At 52.0% G+C, this 13,843-nt stretch overlaps 2 protein-coding genes across 5 annotated transcripts in view; both read right to left on the bottom strand.

The window, feature by feature from the left end:
* Positions 1–202: 202 nt before the first annotated feature.
* Positions 203–5,745, bottom strand: Mamstr (MEF2 activating motif and SAP domain containing transcriptional regulator). 4 transcript variants are annotated; one of them, XM_031386640.1, is made up of 10 exons: positions 5,622–5,745; positions 4,864–4,998; positions 3,849–3,887; positions 3,197–3,336; positions 2,728–2,912; positions 2,323–2,410; positions 1,947–2,141; positions 1,209–1,430; positions 1,063–1,117; positions 203–934 (listed from the first exon to the last, which is right to left on the bottom strand). In XM_031386640.1, the coding sequence occupies exons 2-10, from the start codon at positions 4,919–4,921 to the stop codon at positions 651–653; spliced, it is 1,266 nt and encodes a 421-aa protein (XP_031242500.1). In that variant the 5' UTR covers positions 4,922–4,998; positions 5,622–5,745; the 3' UTR covers positions 203–650. The 4 variants fall into 4 exon arrangements, with proteins under 4 accessions (XP_031242500.1, XP_031242503.1, XP_031242501.1 ...); XM_031386643.1 differs by having other exon boundaries at positions 203–798; XM_031386641.1 differs by having other exon boundaries at positions 4,864–4,942; positions 5,622–5,713.
* Positions 5,746–6,577: 832 nt separating this feature from the next.
* The window catches only part of Rasip1 (Ras interacting protein 1), a 12,912-nt gene continuing 5,646 nt past the window's right edge, over positions 6,578–13,843 (bottom strand). Inside the window, exons 5-12 of the mRNA XM_031386639.1 lie at positions 12,796–13,449; positions 10,929–10,966; positions 10,611–10,762; positions 10,399–10,514; positions 9,134–9,377; positions 8,825–8,997; positions 7,708–7,855; positions 6,578–6,983 (exon numbers count right to left, since the gene is read on the bottom strand). Coding sequence (XP_031242499.1) covers positions 6,784–6,983; positions 7,708–7,855; positions 8,825–8,997; positions 9,134–9,377; positions 10,399–10,514; positions 10,611–10,762; positions 10,929–10,966; positions 12,796–13,449 — 1,725 coding nt within the window. The 3' untranslated portion in view covers positions 6,578–6,783. The remainder of the gene's footprint in view (positions 6,984–7,707; positions 7,856–8,824; positions 8,998–9,133; positions 9,378–10,398; positions 10,515–10,610; positions 10,763–10,928; positions 10,967–12,795; positions 13,450–13,843) is intronic.

Genomic DNA, 13,843 nt, shown 5'->3' with positions numbered 1-13,843 from the left:
TATCTCCTCTCCCCTTTTATCTGTCTTCCCACCTCATGGCCCCTGGAAGCCCTTCAATAAGCCATAAGAGCTGCGTATAATGGCTCATGTCTATAACCACAGCACCCAGGAGGATGAAGCAGGAGGATTGTCACAAGCTTAAGGCCAGCTTGGCACTACATAGCAACACTTGCTCTCATAGACAAAAGAAAACAAAACAAAAAACCCAAGAAAGCTAGATGTAATCATGGCACTGGGGTGGGGGTGGGGTCATAGGGAGTTGATAGTCACCTCCCACTTCTGGTCCTCTCACCTCTAACTAGAACTTGGGGTGCGGTCCTTCTTCTACTCTCACCTGGTCCTTTCCTGAACTCAAACAGAACAAAGATATAGATCCCCAGATGACAAGCAGTCATGCAGTGTCTGGAGGAAGGGGAGCACACAACCTGCAGGTCTCTGAAGGAGGCAGCAAGCTTGTTTGCACTGGCCAGTAGCAAATGAACCCTCACCCCAATTATAGGGCCCTGGTTGGGGTCACACAGAGGCCCGGTAGGCAGGTCCAGGCACGTAACATATCAGCAACAGTGAATCAGGAGGGGATGAGGGCATCCTCTGTAGTTGGAGGGTCTTTGGGGGTGCAGATGACCTCTCCTTAGAAACCCAAGGGTCTGTCACCATGGATCTGGCAGCAGTTCCCAGAGCCGACTGCCACTGGGATCAGATAGGTCCGCAGAGAAGATGCTGGGGCCCGGAGGCCCAGAGCCCAGTGGTGGACCCCCACTCAAGGCCTCCAACCAGTCCAAGGAATCGGTGAGGGCCCTTGGAGAAGGGGACAGGGAACTTGTCGGGGACGGTAGTGAAGAAGAGAAGACGGAAGAGAAGCCTTCCGAGTCCGGGGAGGGAGCCAGCAGGTCAAATGAGCCAGGGAAGTCCAAGGGGATGGGAGGCAGTAGGTCTGCAGGAGGAGTGTGAGCTTTAGGGGGATGGGTTCTGCTCACTGCGCTGTTCCCAATCCACTTCTCTCTCTAACCCAGGAGTTCCCAAGATCAGTTCCTCCCCTCAATGAGGGAGCTAATCTCCTACCATCTGACTCCGCTTGATCTTCCAGGATGTCATCGATGTCGCGGTTTGGAAGCAGCTGTGGACGAGCATACACCACGTGACCCTAGGTCCTGCTTAGGTCTACCGCCCAGTCCCGGAGCACTCCCCAGCCCCGGATCCCTTTCCACCTGCGCCCTACGGATCGCTTCCTGCAGCTCCTCTTCCAGAGTCAGGATAGCTGGAGAAGGTGTTGGGAAGGGAGCTGGAGCTGAAACTGGAGCTGGAGTCTGAGCTGGACCCAAAGCTGGAGAGGGAGCAGGAGAAGGAACAGGAGTGGGAGCAGGAGCTGCCCCCAAGGGATCCGTAGCTCCAGAAAACTTCAGCCTACGATTTGTCGCGCTTGTCTTCACCTAGAACCAGGAAAGGCAGGAGTTCAATAACTTCAATAAAACCGGCACACCAAGCGAGGCTCTTCTCCCTGGCTCTGACCGGGCCCTACCTTGGGTTTACCCAATTCTTTCAAAACAAAACACTTTACATACTATCTGTGTGTGTGTGTGTGTGTGTGTGTGTGTGTGTGTGGTGTACATCAGAGGAGAAGTTTCAGAGTAAGTCCAATCTTTGAACTTATATCATGGGGGTACCCTTGCTACCTAAATAGGATTACAGGCCCCGCCCCTATCCTTTCATTGGTTTTTCTCCCTTAAACCACGCCCTCCTGATATTCTAACTACATCCTCAGTCCAACCAATGATTGGCCACACCCCTAAACTTTAGGGGCTTCCAGTGTTGAGACCCTCCCTTAAGTGCAAATCAGGCCTCCTTTCCAACATTTCATTGGTTCATTTTCCAAGATCTCGCCCTATTTCTCTTTCTCTTCTCTTTATTGGTTCATGTGGTTCATGTGTACACAGCCCCGCCCTCACCGTGCCGGGCAGCCGAGTAGTTCCCAGCGCCTTGGGCTTGAGGCGCGGCCAAGGAGCCGCGATCTCTTTGTCCTCACGACGGGGCTTCGGCCGTTCCCTGGGCGGGGTGCCACCACGCATGCGCTCCAGGAGCATCGCTTTGGTCCCGGACACCGGGAGTCCCCGCAGGCGCAGCTGCTGTCTAAGCTCTGAGACCTGAGTAGGGGGTAGGGAGAGGAGGTGCTGAGCAAGCTCTGGGGAGGGATCACTAGGAAATCAAGAGGAGGAACCACAATCCAGACCAACTTCCCTAGGGCAGAGGCCTTGAGTTTACGAGGTATGGTGCCAGCCCTGAAGAAGAGGGCCAGCCCTGGGACACACTACACACTAAACTCACCGTCAGCTCTTCCAGTTTAAGGGTCTGAAGTTCCAGTTTGTGTGAAGGGGGCGAGGGACTGGAGACTCTTGGTGAGGAAGGCTTCATCCTAGCGACAGGCATGAGGGGGCGGGGTAAAGATCGGACAGAGGGAGAAAAGCATTTAGGGACCTTAAAACGGGCTTTGGAGAATGCAGGAAAAATGAGGAATTCTGGACCTCCGGCAGAGCAAACACGGGGCTGATTTTGTGGGTGTGGAAGATATGAAAACTGGGATGTCTCCGCAGACTACTGGGAGCATGCACAGCCGGGGGTGCTGGAGGAGGAGGTTCCAAGGCAAGCTCAGCTCCTTTGCACTTCGGGTTTGAGGGAGGAAGATGGGGCCTGAGTCTCTGGTCCCCTGGAGAATAGAAATGAGAATCCTACCGAGGGTGTGGTCTCTGCGAGTTTTTCTTTTCCCACAGAGATGGTTCCGGGGGACCCAGGGTTGACCTCTCCACTTGGAGATCTGCCCTGGACCCTTGTCTCTGTTCTGGAGGCATGTACAGGTGATATGTCAAGTTCCCCCTGACCTTAGGCTCCTTCCAGTGTTGGGAGTTCTTGGGAGACTCCTGAAAGCGCAAGTAAAGCCAAGTTTAGTGGTTTGGTGGCTCATCACACCTGTCATCCTAGCTCCAGAGAGCCTGGAGCAAGATGGGGAGTTCAAAGGCATATATAGTGAGTTTGTCTCACAAATAAAGGAAAAAAAAAAAAAAGCCAGGACGGTGCTTCATTCGTGGTCACCACCTTCCTGGCCTATAGAATTTGTAGTGTCAGCTCCTCAACACCAGGAAGGCAAGGCATTGCCTAGGAGAACTACACTGTCTTAGGCACTTGTCCTCTTGTCTAAACTTACCTTCTTTGGAGACCTCCAAGGACAATATGCTGGCTCAGGGGACAAGACGCCAGGGCGGACAAGGAAAGAGGCAGGAACTGGGGGCAAAGCCGGAGCCAGAGTTGGGCCTGAGGCTGAGATCCACGGATCTGAATCAGAGGCTGAAGAGATAGAGGAAGATCTGAATAGGCCAACAGACAGCTGGCTATCGAGGGTGGAGAGGTGCCAGGGGGAAAGGAGGGCTGGCCTGGAGCAAGACGCATAACCCAGACTACCCCGCTGGCTTCCTGGGGACCCAGACTTTCACATTCTTGAGAAAGGAAGAGCATTTTTTGTTTCGTTTTTTCTTAGTCCGCAAAGGGTCTGGTTTGTTTAGGATCACAGATATCTAGCATATTCCTGGGACAGGACCAGGTGATGTCTGTATCCCCTGACTCCAGGGAAATGGACAAGTCAAAAAGTTGTATTCAGACATTAAGCGTGGGAGAGGCTGGGATACCTGACTCCACTCAGGAAACATTAGGGTATCTGGGGTGGGGAAGCTGAGCAATAGGAAACAGAGTTCAATGGGAGTGGAAGATGACAGGCTAGGGTGTCACTCTCGTGGGGCCTGGCATGCACGCTCCTTGGGGACTGAGGCTACGATCCCTTCCCTTTGGGGGCCCACACTTACTGCAGTCTTGATTCCGTCTGTGGATCCGAAGCTGCAGGACTAAGGAAGGAAGAGGGAGGTGGGATGGGGAAGGGGGGAAGGGAGTGTCCAAAGCCTGACTTGGCTGGTGGGTGGGAGCTGCAGTTGTTGGCGGGACCCACGTGCCCAGCCCCTTTACACTCCCCGGGCGGGTGGGCAGGCAGCCTGCTCCCTTTCCCTTCCCAGGGCCTCTTGCCTGCTCCTGCCAGCTAAGCATCTTGGGCCAGAGCCACTCTTGAGACTGTAAGCTAGCCAGCCTGCAGCCGAGAGGCAGCCATGCTCCTGGCTCCACCTGCCACTTCAGGAGTCTGTGACCACCCTCGTACAGTCGCCATCTTGCCAACCTGACTCATCAGCCCCTCGCTTCCTTATATCCATGCACCGCTTTCTGTGTTGCCTCTGGCATTCCCCACAGCTGACATCCTGCAAATCGAACCCTGAAGCTCAAATCTCTCTGGATTCTACTTCACACACATGACTTCACATTACTTCTCACCCCAACTTACTCTTGCTGGCTGCACCCACATGAATGCCACTCACACGTTCAAGACTTGACCCTCAGTTTGGGGGCAAAGATTTTCCAGTGCACATTTCTGCTCCTCTCTGAGTGTTCAGAACTCTTTGCATTGGCAGCAAACCATGGCTAATGATACTTTCAACGCTTGATAGCTCTTGGTCCCCCTGCCACACACACACACACACACACACACACACACACACACACACATGCAACTCAGGTTCCATTTTGATCTTCTGCTTTGCCTACAGGTCAGTTTAAGTCCTTCACACTCTTGCAACCTATGCACTCTTGGGTGTCCTCACCTATGGCTTAGCAAGCCATGTGCACATTCATCTACTACTTCACTTCATAGCACAAATGACACTGTGTGTGCACATCACTAGTCGATTCACACATGCCAGAGAACAGTGTTTTTAGAACCCTGGGCCCTGGCTCTGGGACCCCTCCCCACATGCATAGAGACAAGCAACCTCTCACCAGAGCGGAACTTGGAACGGATGATTTGGGAGCGCTGGGAGGAGGCTGCCAGGGTCATTGCCAAGGCTGGGGTGGAGACCTGGACAGAGGAAGCCAGAGCCACCAGAGTGCAGGGTCAAAGTGGATGACTGGAGACTGCCATTGGGGGAAATTTGGGGACAGTGTGAAAGATTAGAGTCAAAAGAACTGCCAGATCAGATCTTTTGAGGGATGATTGGTCTGTGGGCCCCTGGGTCTGAGAAAGGAGGGCTGGTCCTGAACCCCAGGGTGTGAGCCTGGAGCCCTAGGACTGAAGAAAGACTAGGGCCTGGAGTTCTGGCTTAACGGAGAAGTACTTGGGCATGGACTGCTATGTCTGAAGAAGGCTTTGGGCCTGGAGCTATGAGTCTGAGGCAAGAGGGCTGGGTCCAAATCCCTGGACCTCGGTGGTACAGGAAGGACCTGAGTCATGGGCTCCTGCATCCTAAGGGGGAGAACATTGGAATCTGGAGCTCTGGGTCTTTGAAAGTGCAGGAAGCAGTCGTCTGGAGTCTGAACCCTGAAGGAGAAGGAGATTAAGGACTGGGAAAGTTCCTGGGACAGACAGGAATCAAGGAATATGACAGGTGTCTGGGAAACACAGGGGTCCCTGAAACAGAATGGGTTGAGTGTCATGCACTGGGCTCTGTGGGAAAGATATTGGGGCCAGAAGGGGGAACCAGACCCGAGAATAAAGGGTAAGAAAGAGGATCCCCATATCTACCCCAGGGGCTTCTCACCAGGTAGGGTCCGCTCAGCTACTCAGCTGTGCCTTGAAGCGGGTGGAGTCTCACGGACTAGGCTGGAGACCTTAGGCTCCACCCCACAAGACTAGGGCCGCCCTCGACTCCCCTTTCTAGGGCGCATGGGAGCCAAGAGAGCAAGCCTTGGATCAGAAACCCTGCTAGGACCCAGAAGAGGGGCGGGGCACACACGCCGCGAGTACCGACCAGGCCCACTGCGAGAGTTCCCTCACTATCTTCTTCCCCCACCCCCCAACCCCCGAGTCCCGAGTTGTGGGTTGGGTGGAGCGGTCACTGGAGACAGACAGGAGCAGGTGCAGAGAGAGGGACCCGGGTGAGCAACAGCGGCAGGTGGTCGTGTTCAGACCCTGCCGGCAGGTGCCACCTGTTGGTTTTTTTTTTTTTCCTGACACAGCAGTAGGAGTCAAGTTCAGAGGAGGGGAAAGTTCAAACATGAGGCCCAGACCCCTAGTTCTAAGAAAGGAAGGGGATGGGAATCAGGACTTTAGGTCTGAGGGTGGAGGACTGAGGCTTTGGCTTCTGGTATGGGGGAGGAGAATTGAGGTTTGCATTCTTGGATCTGATGGAATGGGACTAGTACCCGAGAGGTGCTGGGTGTTGGGATTCAGTGGTGCGCACAATAGGCAGACACCATCGGAAGGACTGGAGGAGAAGGCTAGAGTTTGGACTTTGTGGGTAGGAGGGATATGGTGGTGACCTGTTCTCACTGGTAGTACACAGGGTTTGATACTCAGAAGAACACGGTCCGGGCTGTGTTCCGAGTTGTGTGGCAGTGCTCAGTACTCCAGGGTCACATTTCGTGCTAGAGGGCAAGCTGAGGCCATGGCTAGAAATATCTCCCCATACTCGGCAGATGCCCAACATTCCAAGCACAGTCCCTGGCACCTTAAAAAACAATCTTTGCTAAGGCCCCCAAGTCTTGACAAATGAGGTCAATTCCACAGATGCTTTTATTATTCCTTGGCCTTCACATCCCAAGCCCATCTTCCCATTGTCCTGTCATCCTCCAACCCAACAACTCAAACTCTCAGCAGGCTATGCGGGGAAAACTACAACTCCCAAAATGCTCTACGCCCAGGCGGGCTCCCTTAAGAACCGATGCAGATTCAAGCTGCGCGCGTTCCTTTGTCAGTGGTTTTCAAGGTGTCGCAGCCACCGGGGGTCCATGGCGATGATTGGCTGGCAGCTCCTGCTGCTCAAGATCCCAGAGGAGGCGACGGAGCCTGCGCAGTTCTCGGTGCAGTGCGTCATCTGTCACAGGGCCCGTGAGGCGCAGGCGTGAGCTGCCCAGGGGCAGGATGAGAGGAGGGTGCGAGGAAAAACTTTCAAAGATATCCCCTGTGAGTATGATGAAAACCGAATTAAAGACTCAACATGAGTGTGAGTTGGCCTATCGCCTTAAGTAAGAAAAAACCCTACAAGTCCCAGCATGAAACGTGGTTCTCTGTGTTCCAAAGAATGACGGGAATTTTAGCTAAAATTAGGGAGAAAAAAGGGCCAAGGGGGTGACACATAATCCTGGCACTCTAGAAGCAGAGGCAGGTGGATCTCTTTGAGTTCGAGGCCAGCCTGATCTACAGACTGACAGGGATACAGAAAGAAATCCTGTCTCGAAAAACCAAGAAGACTAGGGAAAAAGAACCATTACCAGGAAAATAGGGTCCCAGATCCCCTGGAACATTGAGGATGGGCTGGGAAATCTTGGGAGATTTCTGAGGATGGAGAAACCTATCCCTGTGTTATTTGGGTTAAGGTTAGAGATGTGGAGAGAAGAGGCTAGGGAATTAAGTCTAAGTAAAAAACAAAAACAAAAACAAAAAACAATTAAATGCTTGAACTCTTAACTTACTGACAGGGACCCCAAAGTAAGTAAGCCCTACTGCTGTTACAATTGCAGCCAATCTTTAAACCCTTCTGAGAGGACATCTGAATCCTGGGAAATGAGAGGGTCCAGATTCTCACCCAGAATCCTGGGTGAGAACGTGGGGAGGGCTGGGAACAGGGACTCTTAGGTCTCCAGTAAAGAAGACATCTCAGTGTTTGTTAACCCATTTTTGCACACCTGTGTCCACAGCATCTCTCTCTGCAGGTGGTGGATCCCAGGCTGGTGGTGGTCCACGGCCAGGACCCAACTGGTAGTGGCTGAGGAGATGGTGGAGCTGAGCTGGAGTCAGGGTGGGATAGTCAGTCCGTAAGCTGCTCCATGAAGCCTAGGGGAAGTCCCCAAGTTAGACATCTATGGTCACAGCTGGGCCCCATAGGGCAGGCCAGCGATCCCAGTTTCTTAGGAGGTTGAGGCAAGAGGATTCAAAGTACAAGGCCCGGTTGGGGAACATGGTGAAACTGTATCTCAAGTAAAAAGTAAAAAGGGGTCTGGAGATGCAGGCTGGCAGCAGTGTTTGCCTGGCACGTGCAACTCCCTGGGTTCAATCCCCAGTACTTTAATAAGCTAGAAATCAGTGAAAGTAAGGGTCTGGAGTGAAAGCTCAGCAGGTAAGAACAATTGCTGCTCTTCAGAAGACCCAGCTGAGAACTGGTTCAGTTCCCAGCATCTGCATGGTCTGTAAGTCCAGTGTCACAAGATCTGCCTTCCACTTCTGGCATGTCATGTCATGGACATGGTGCACATATATATGTGCAGGCAAAGATAGAAGCTTAGTGTGGTTGTGACCACCTTTAATCCCAGCAACTCAGAAGACAGGGGTAGGTGAATCATTTGTGAACTCAAAGCCAGACTAGTGAATTCCAGGTCAACCAGAGCTACATAGCAAGATCTCAAAAAAAAAAGGTTATGTGATCTACCTGATTCAGTTTTCTCATCTGAAGAAAATTGTTGACAATCTACTTTGAATGGGGTGCTTGCTGATACTATCATCAACATGCTGCGAATGCTTAGCCATCATTTTCCTCCCGTCTCAAACCAGAATTCTGACTCAATGTGTCTAAGAAATGGAGCATAGAAACCTATTTCTAGCAAGTTCCAAGTCAGAAGCATTCAGACATCCATGTTCAGTCTTTCCTGACACTGACTTCTATAGCTGCCAGTGGCCCATCATGGTGTCTAAGTCATCTCATGGGCTGGAGATAAGACTCAGGATCACAGAGAGGCTGAATACAGAGGATGACTGAGCTGCGCTAGAGATTCAACAGTCAAAGTCGTACAAAGCTGGCCAAGTCACCTTGAGCAGGGAGGTGCGGGGCACACACAGCAGGTTCACAGCAATGGAGAGTTTCCGGAAGAACTCAGTGGCAATGTCACCCAGCCCAGCTCCCTGCAGCCAATCCAAAACAAGATCCAAGTTGGTTCTGATTTGGACGGCTCGAGACCATTGATAGAAAGGTCGGCCTTGACCTGGGTAGGAAGAAATGAGAGGCAGTGAATGAACCTACTTCCCAGGCAAAGCCACCCAAAGCTGAAGCCTGAGCCTGGGTTGTGTCTGCCTGGATTTGGTCTGGATAGTTCCTGCTGCTCCCAGCACAACCCTCACCTCGTTCCATCAGGGAGTTGAGAAGGGATGCATTGGAGAAGAAGAACAAATAGCCAAAAGTCTGGGACACCAGGTCGGGATGCAGCTCACACTGACTCGTCAGTTCTAGAGCTGCCTGGAACACACCCAGGGTAGGCCTGAGCCCAGGTGGCATGGCCTCCAGCTCCGCACCAGGCCCTGGCAGCTCCGCACCAGCAGTGAAAGGGTTACTGTCCAGGAGAGCAGGCAGTGTTGAATAAAGAGTCTGGGGAGGAAACAGAGGCAACAACCTGAGAATGACAGTCCATGAAGACAATGAGGAATTCCATGGAGGGCTTCTGGGAATTGTAGTCCATTCTATCTTCATCATTCCCAGGGGCTCCGTAATCAAACCCCTATTTTGTAGATGGGTTTCTAGCAGGCATTAGGTTCCCTGGGAGAATCTGTTCTGAGAAATGTTTTCGGGAACTATCTTAGGTATTTTAAGGTCATCTCTCGTGCATTATGTAATCTGTAGTTCTCACAGAGAGATAGCTCATGTAGGACAGGACAGGGGCCTTCTTCAGTCAAGGAAATGTTTGAGCAGAATTTCCAAAGGAAATTAAAAGAATGGAGAGTCCAGAAGTAGGAGTTGGGTGGCAGCCAGCCAAGGGAAGTGTGAGCAAGCCAAGGACAGGAAATGAAGGCAATGACAGAGAAAATGTAAGAGTGTGCTTGTCAGGAACACACAAGAAGTAAACCCTCAGAGGAAAGGGTTTCACAATCAAGACCACTCCTAGAACATCCAGATTGTGTATTTTGGGAGATTCCCTCTTATTTTACAGATAAGAGAATCCAGTATAGCATAACCAAAACCCAATCAGCAATAGTAAGGTCAAAGGCAGTAGAGGGGAAATCAAGCCCCACAAGAATGCTTCAGTGGGAAAAAAAAAAAAAAAAGACGAGGCTCAGAAAAGGGAAGCGAAGTTGGATGCAGGAAGTGATGTCAGCAAACCCATACAAAACTCAACAGTAAACTTCACAAATGTAAGCTTAAAAAAAGGTGGGGGGATTGATACAGAGGAGACCAACTCAGTTGAACAAGACATAAGGAGAGCAAAGACAGGAAATGAACCAGAAAGGAAGTGATGTCAGCCCAAACAGGAAGTAGTGTGACAAGAGCAAGGTGCTAGGGTGAAATGGGAAGTGACTCCAAGGAGAGCTCTTAGGTCGAGAAGGAAGTGACGTCAGAGCAACACAATGTCAGTTAAGTGGAAAGCAAGAGTCTTTTGGAAGGGAAGCGGCACCTTGGTGAGGTAGTAGACAGACTGCTGGAAAGTACACATGATGACCTCATCCAGGAGGGCCAAGGCCTCATCACACAATTCCAAGTCATTGCAGAGTTGTGGGTCGGACGACAAGCCTGGGGATGAGAGGGGGGACATGCTGGCTGCTAGAGCCGAGGTCTCTAGGCTCAGGGTATGACAGCGGGACAGAGTGGGCCCGGTCCTCAGCTCACCTTCCTGGTCAGCCTCTCTCTCCATCTCTAGCACTTTCTCCTGAACAAAGCTCAAGAGCTCTGTGGTGTTGGCCATCCACAGCATGAGTGGTCGCAGCTCCACCGACACAGCCTCTGGGGTCAAAGGAGCCTCAGGAACTCCTTCTGGGTGGCTAAGGGAAGAAGAGGAGGGACCCTCAACACAAAGACCAACCTTCAAGGTCTGAGCATTCCCCCACCCAAGGAGTCACAGAACTTGCACTAAAGCACCATGGGAGAGCTGAGCTCTAGACCCAGCCCTGTGACTCTCCAGATCTGTACACCCCAGCTTTCTCTTACTTCTCTGGCTGACGGTCTCCAATTTCTTTAATTTTTTCCTGTAGAACAGTAAGATAAAAATCAATGTAAGGGGCTGGATTGAGGGGATGGAGACAATGCAAATTAGTTTGCCCAGATAGACCTTTCTTGAGCACAAGCTTGTGTACGCTCATACACGTGTCTCTCTGTGTGCGCATGTATGTTGCAGAGCTGGCTCTGTGTTTGCATGTGTGTGGGTCCACATGTCTGTGGAGTCCTGGAGTTGATGTTGGTGTCTTCCTTGGTGACTCTCTGCTTTATTGAGGTGGGGGCTGTCCCTGAATTTGGAACCTGTTAAATCCAGCTATCTAGCTAGCCGGTTGGCGCCAGGGAAAGCTCCCTGGGTGCTGGGATGACAGGTGGTCGCTATGTCTTCCCAGCTTTTACCTGGGTTCTGTGGACTTCAGGCTTACACAACAAGCACTTGAGTCATCCTCCCAGTTACACACACGCCCCCCACACACACCTTTTTGTTGTTAAGCCTCCCATAAGCATTGGCTTCCAGTTTAGTGCATTCCTCCTAGCTCTGCCTCCTCCAAGTGCTAGAATCACAAAACTAAGCTATACACATCCAGCTTCCGGCCATTTACCTTTGTGTTGTTAAGTTTTTTTGTTTGGTTGATTTTGTTGTTTGTTTTCATTTGTTTGTTTTGAAACATAGCTTCTCTGTGTAGCCCTGGCTGTCCTGGAATTCACTCTGTAGACCAGGCTGGTCTTGAACTCCCTGAGATCCGAGTGCCTCTGCCTCCTGAGTGCTGGGATTAAAGGCCATGGGCCACCATGGCCTGGTGCCTTTTGACTTCTTTTGAGAAGTGTCTAACTGAGTTGCCCGGGCACAGGTCTTACCCTTTCTCTGTATCTTAGCCAGGCCTTGAGTTTGTAATCTTCCTCAGCCTCGTTTGTAGGTGGAATGGCAGGTCTGTACCACCAGGCATACTCCTTCATTCTAACCCTACAGTCACAAGGAGTCTGTTCACTTCATTCCCTTCTGCTCAAATGCAGTTTCTTCTTACTACTGAGAAAGTCTCTGACCCCTCTAGGACCTCACTCAACAAGACTGTCCCCCTACGCTGGAGAATTCCTTCCAGTCACTTCTACAGCATTAATGGATACTCCTGGGTTGGTTTTGTTGTTGTTGATTTTACTGTTCCAAGTTCCATGCCCAAAGGGCTGGCCAACTCAATCCCCATAATGACCTCCCCTAGCTGCTCAAGCTCCTTCTGGAATGGTACCTCCTCCCACACTCCAGAGTGGTTTTCCTCCATGATTCCACAGCTCCAAAGGCAGAAGCAGGAAGATCTCAAGTCCCAGGTCAGCCTGGGCAACTTAGTGAAACCTTTTTCTCAAAATAAAAACTAGAAAGAGGGCTAGGATGTGACTTAGCAATGCAGCGCTGGTCTAGAATCCCTGGGTAACAGGTCAAGGATAATGCTCCGCTCAGCACTAGAGCAACTGGCCCAGAGTCCATCAGTGAGGGACTGGGAAGGTGTCTCTCTCAGCAGTAGAGCATTTGTCTGGCAAACTAAGAGATCTGGGTTCCATCCCAAGTACTACTAAACAAAAAATCTAAAAGTAGTGACTTCTTGAAGAACAGTGGGTGGATCCACCGTCCCAGGACCCTATGTGTGTATTAACTCAGCCCACCTCAAAGTATTATGGGGAAAAAATAGTTTCTTCTTGCCTGAGGCTTGAACAGGGAACTAGCTGGTTGAAGTAGAAGAAAGACTGGAAAATTTATAGGAGAGGGCAGGAATATGGCAGAAATGACCTGTGATACAGGGGGGGCGGTGGCTGATGATGGAAAAGAGAGGGGGTAACCAGAAGACTTGTAGGATAAGGGGGTGCTCACCCAAACGGCCTCTTTGATGAGCCGGGCCAGGCGGCCCAGCAATCGAGGCAGGTGGCCCAGCTCCAACTCCCTTGCGGAATGCTGCACACAGAGCGCCAGCAGAGTGGCAGGCCCGAGCGGGGGCAGGTCCCCTGCGCCCGAGGCTGCAGCGCGCACGATCTCGCCCAACAGCGCCTCTTCCTCTCGTGGTCTGAACCGCAGCACCGGCTCGCGGCCATCTAAGTAGGCAGCCAGCGCCTCACCACGTTCCTGCAGGCCACGGCCACACAGACGACAAGAAAAAGCCCAGCCCGGTCCGGGTGGCGCGGCCCCGGGGCGTGCAGGCAGCCAGGATGGCCGAGCGGGCCCAGAGCCACCGGCGCGGGGGTCCTTGTACATGAACAGGAAATGCTCTCCTAAGCCTAGCAGATCTCCAGGGTGCAGCTCTGCTTCGCGCAGCAAAAGACAGCCATTGTGTGTGACCGGGGCGCCCCGGGATGGGCGCACCAAGGCCGGCGGCTCCGGGCCCGCGCGCACAGTGCAATGTCGAGGCAGGATGTCTGGGGCGTTGAGGAAGGTGTCCACATATGGGGCTGGAGATCCGCCGCGGGACGACGAGGGCCCACCCCGGCCGAACACGTGCTGCTCTCGTGTCATCACATACACCACGAAGTCCTAAAGCAAAGCAGAAGTTGCTGCTGTGGGGATGGTGGTGTCCAAACAGCATCCTTCACCCACACTAGACTCTCTCACCCCTCATCGCCTCTAAATGTTGATAACTTCCAGGATGTCTCCTGGGTTCTCAAGGGGCTCTTTGAGCATCCTTTGCTCATAAATACCCTATTCCAAAACACTTTGTGGTTGCCTTCTTTTGCGGGAAAAATGGTTTATGGGGAAGGGGATAGCAGCACCATGGCATTCATGTAGAGGTCAAAAGATAATTTGTGGGGCTGGTAAGATGGCTCAGCAGGTAAGAGCACAGAATGCTCTTCCGAAGGTGGTGAATTCAAATCCCAGCAACCACATGGTGGCTCACAACCATCTATAATGAGATCTGACGCCCTCTTCT

The sequence above is a fragment of the Mastomys coucha genome, unplaced genomic scaffold (genome assembly GCF_008632895.1).
Source record: "Mastomys coucha isolate ucsf_1 unplaced genomic scaffold, UCSF_Mcou_1 pScaffold21, whole genome shotgun sequence".
Classification (NCBI taxonomy): Eukaryota; Metazoa; Chordata; class Mammalia; order Rodentia; family Muridae; genus Mastomys; species Mastomys coucha.
Note: the sequence above shows the minus strand (reverse complement) of the source record. Positions and strands in the feature narration are given on the sequence as shown.

Excerpts from the sequence above, each read along its gene's own strand:
- Mamstr (XM_031386640.1), bottom strand. The coding sequence starts at position 4,921 with ATGACCCTGGCAGCCTCCTCCCAGCGCTCCCAAATCATCCGTTCCAAG. Across the intron at positions 3,337-3,848 it reads CAGACGGAATCAAGACTGCA|CCTCTGATTCAGATCCGTGG; the intron begins GTAAGTGTGGGC and ends CTATCTCTTCAG. Across the intron at positions 1,118-1,208 it reads AAGCGATCCGTAGGGCGCAG|CTGCTTCCAAACCGCGACAT; the intron begins GTGGAAAGGGAT and ends GCTCGTCCACAG.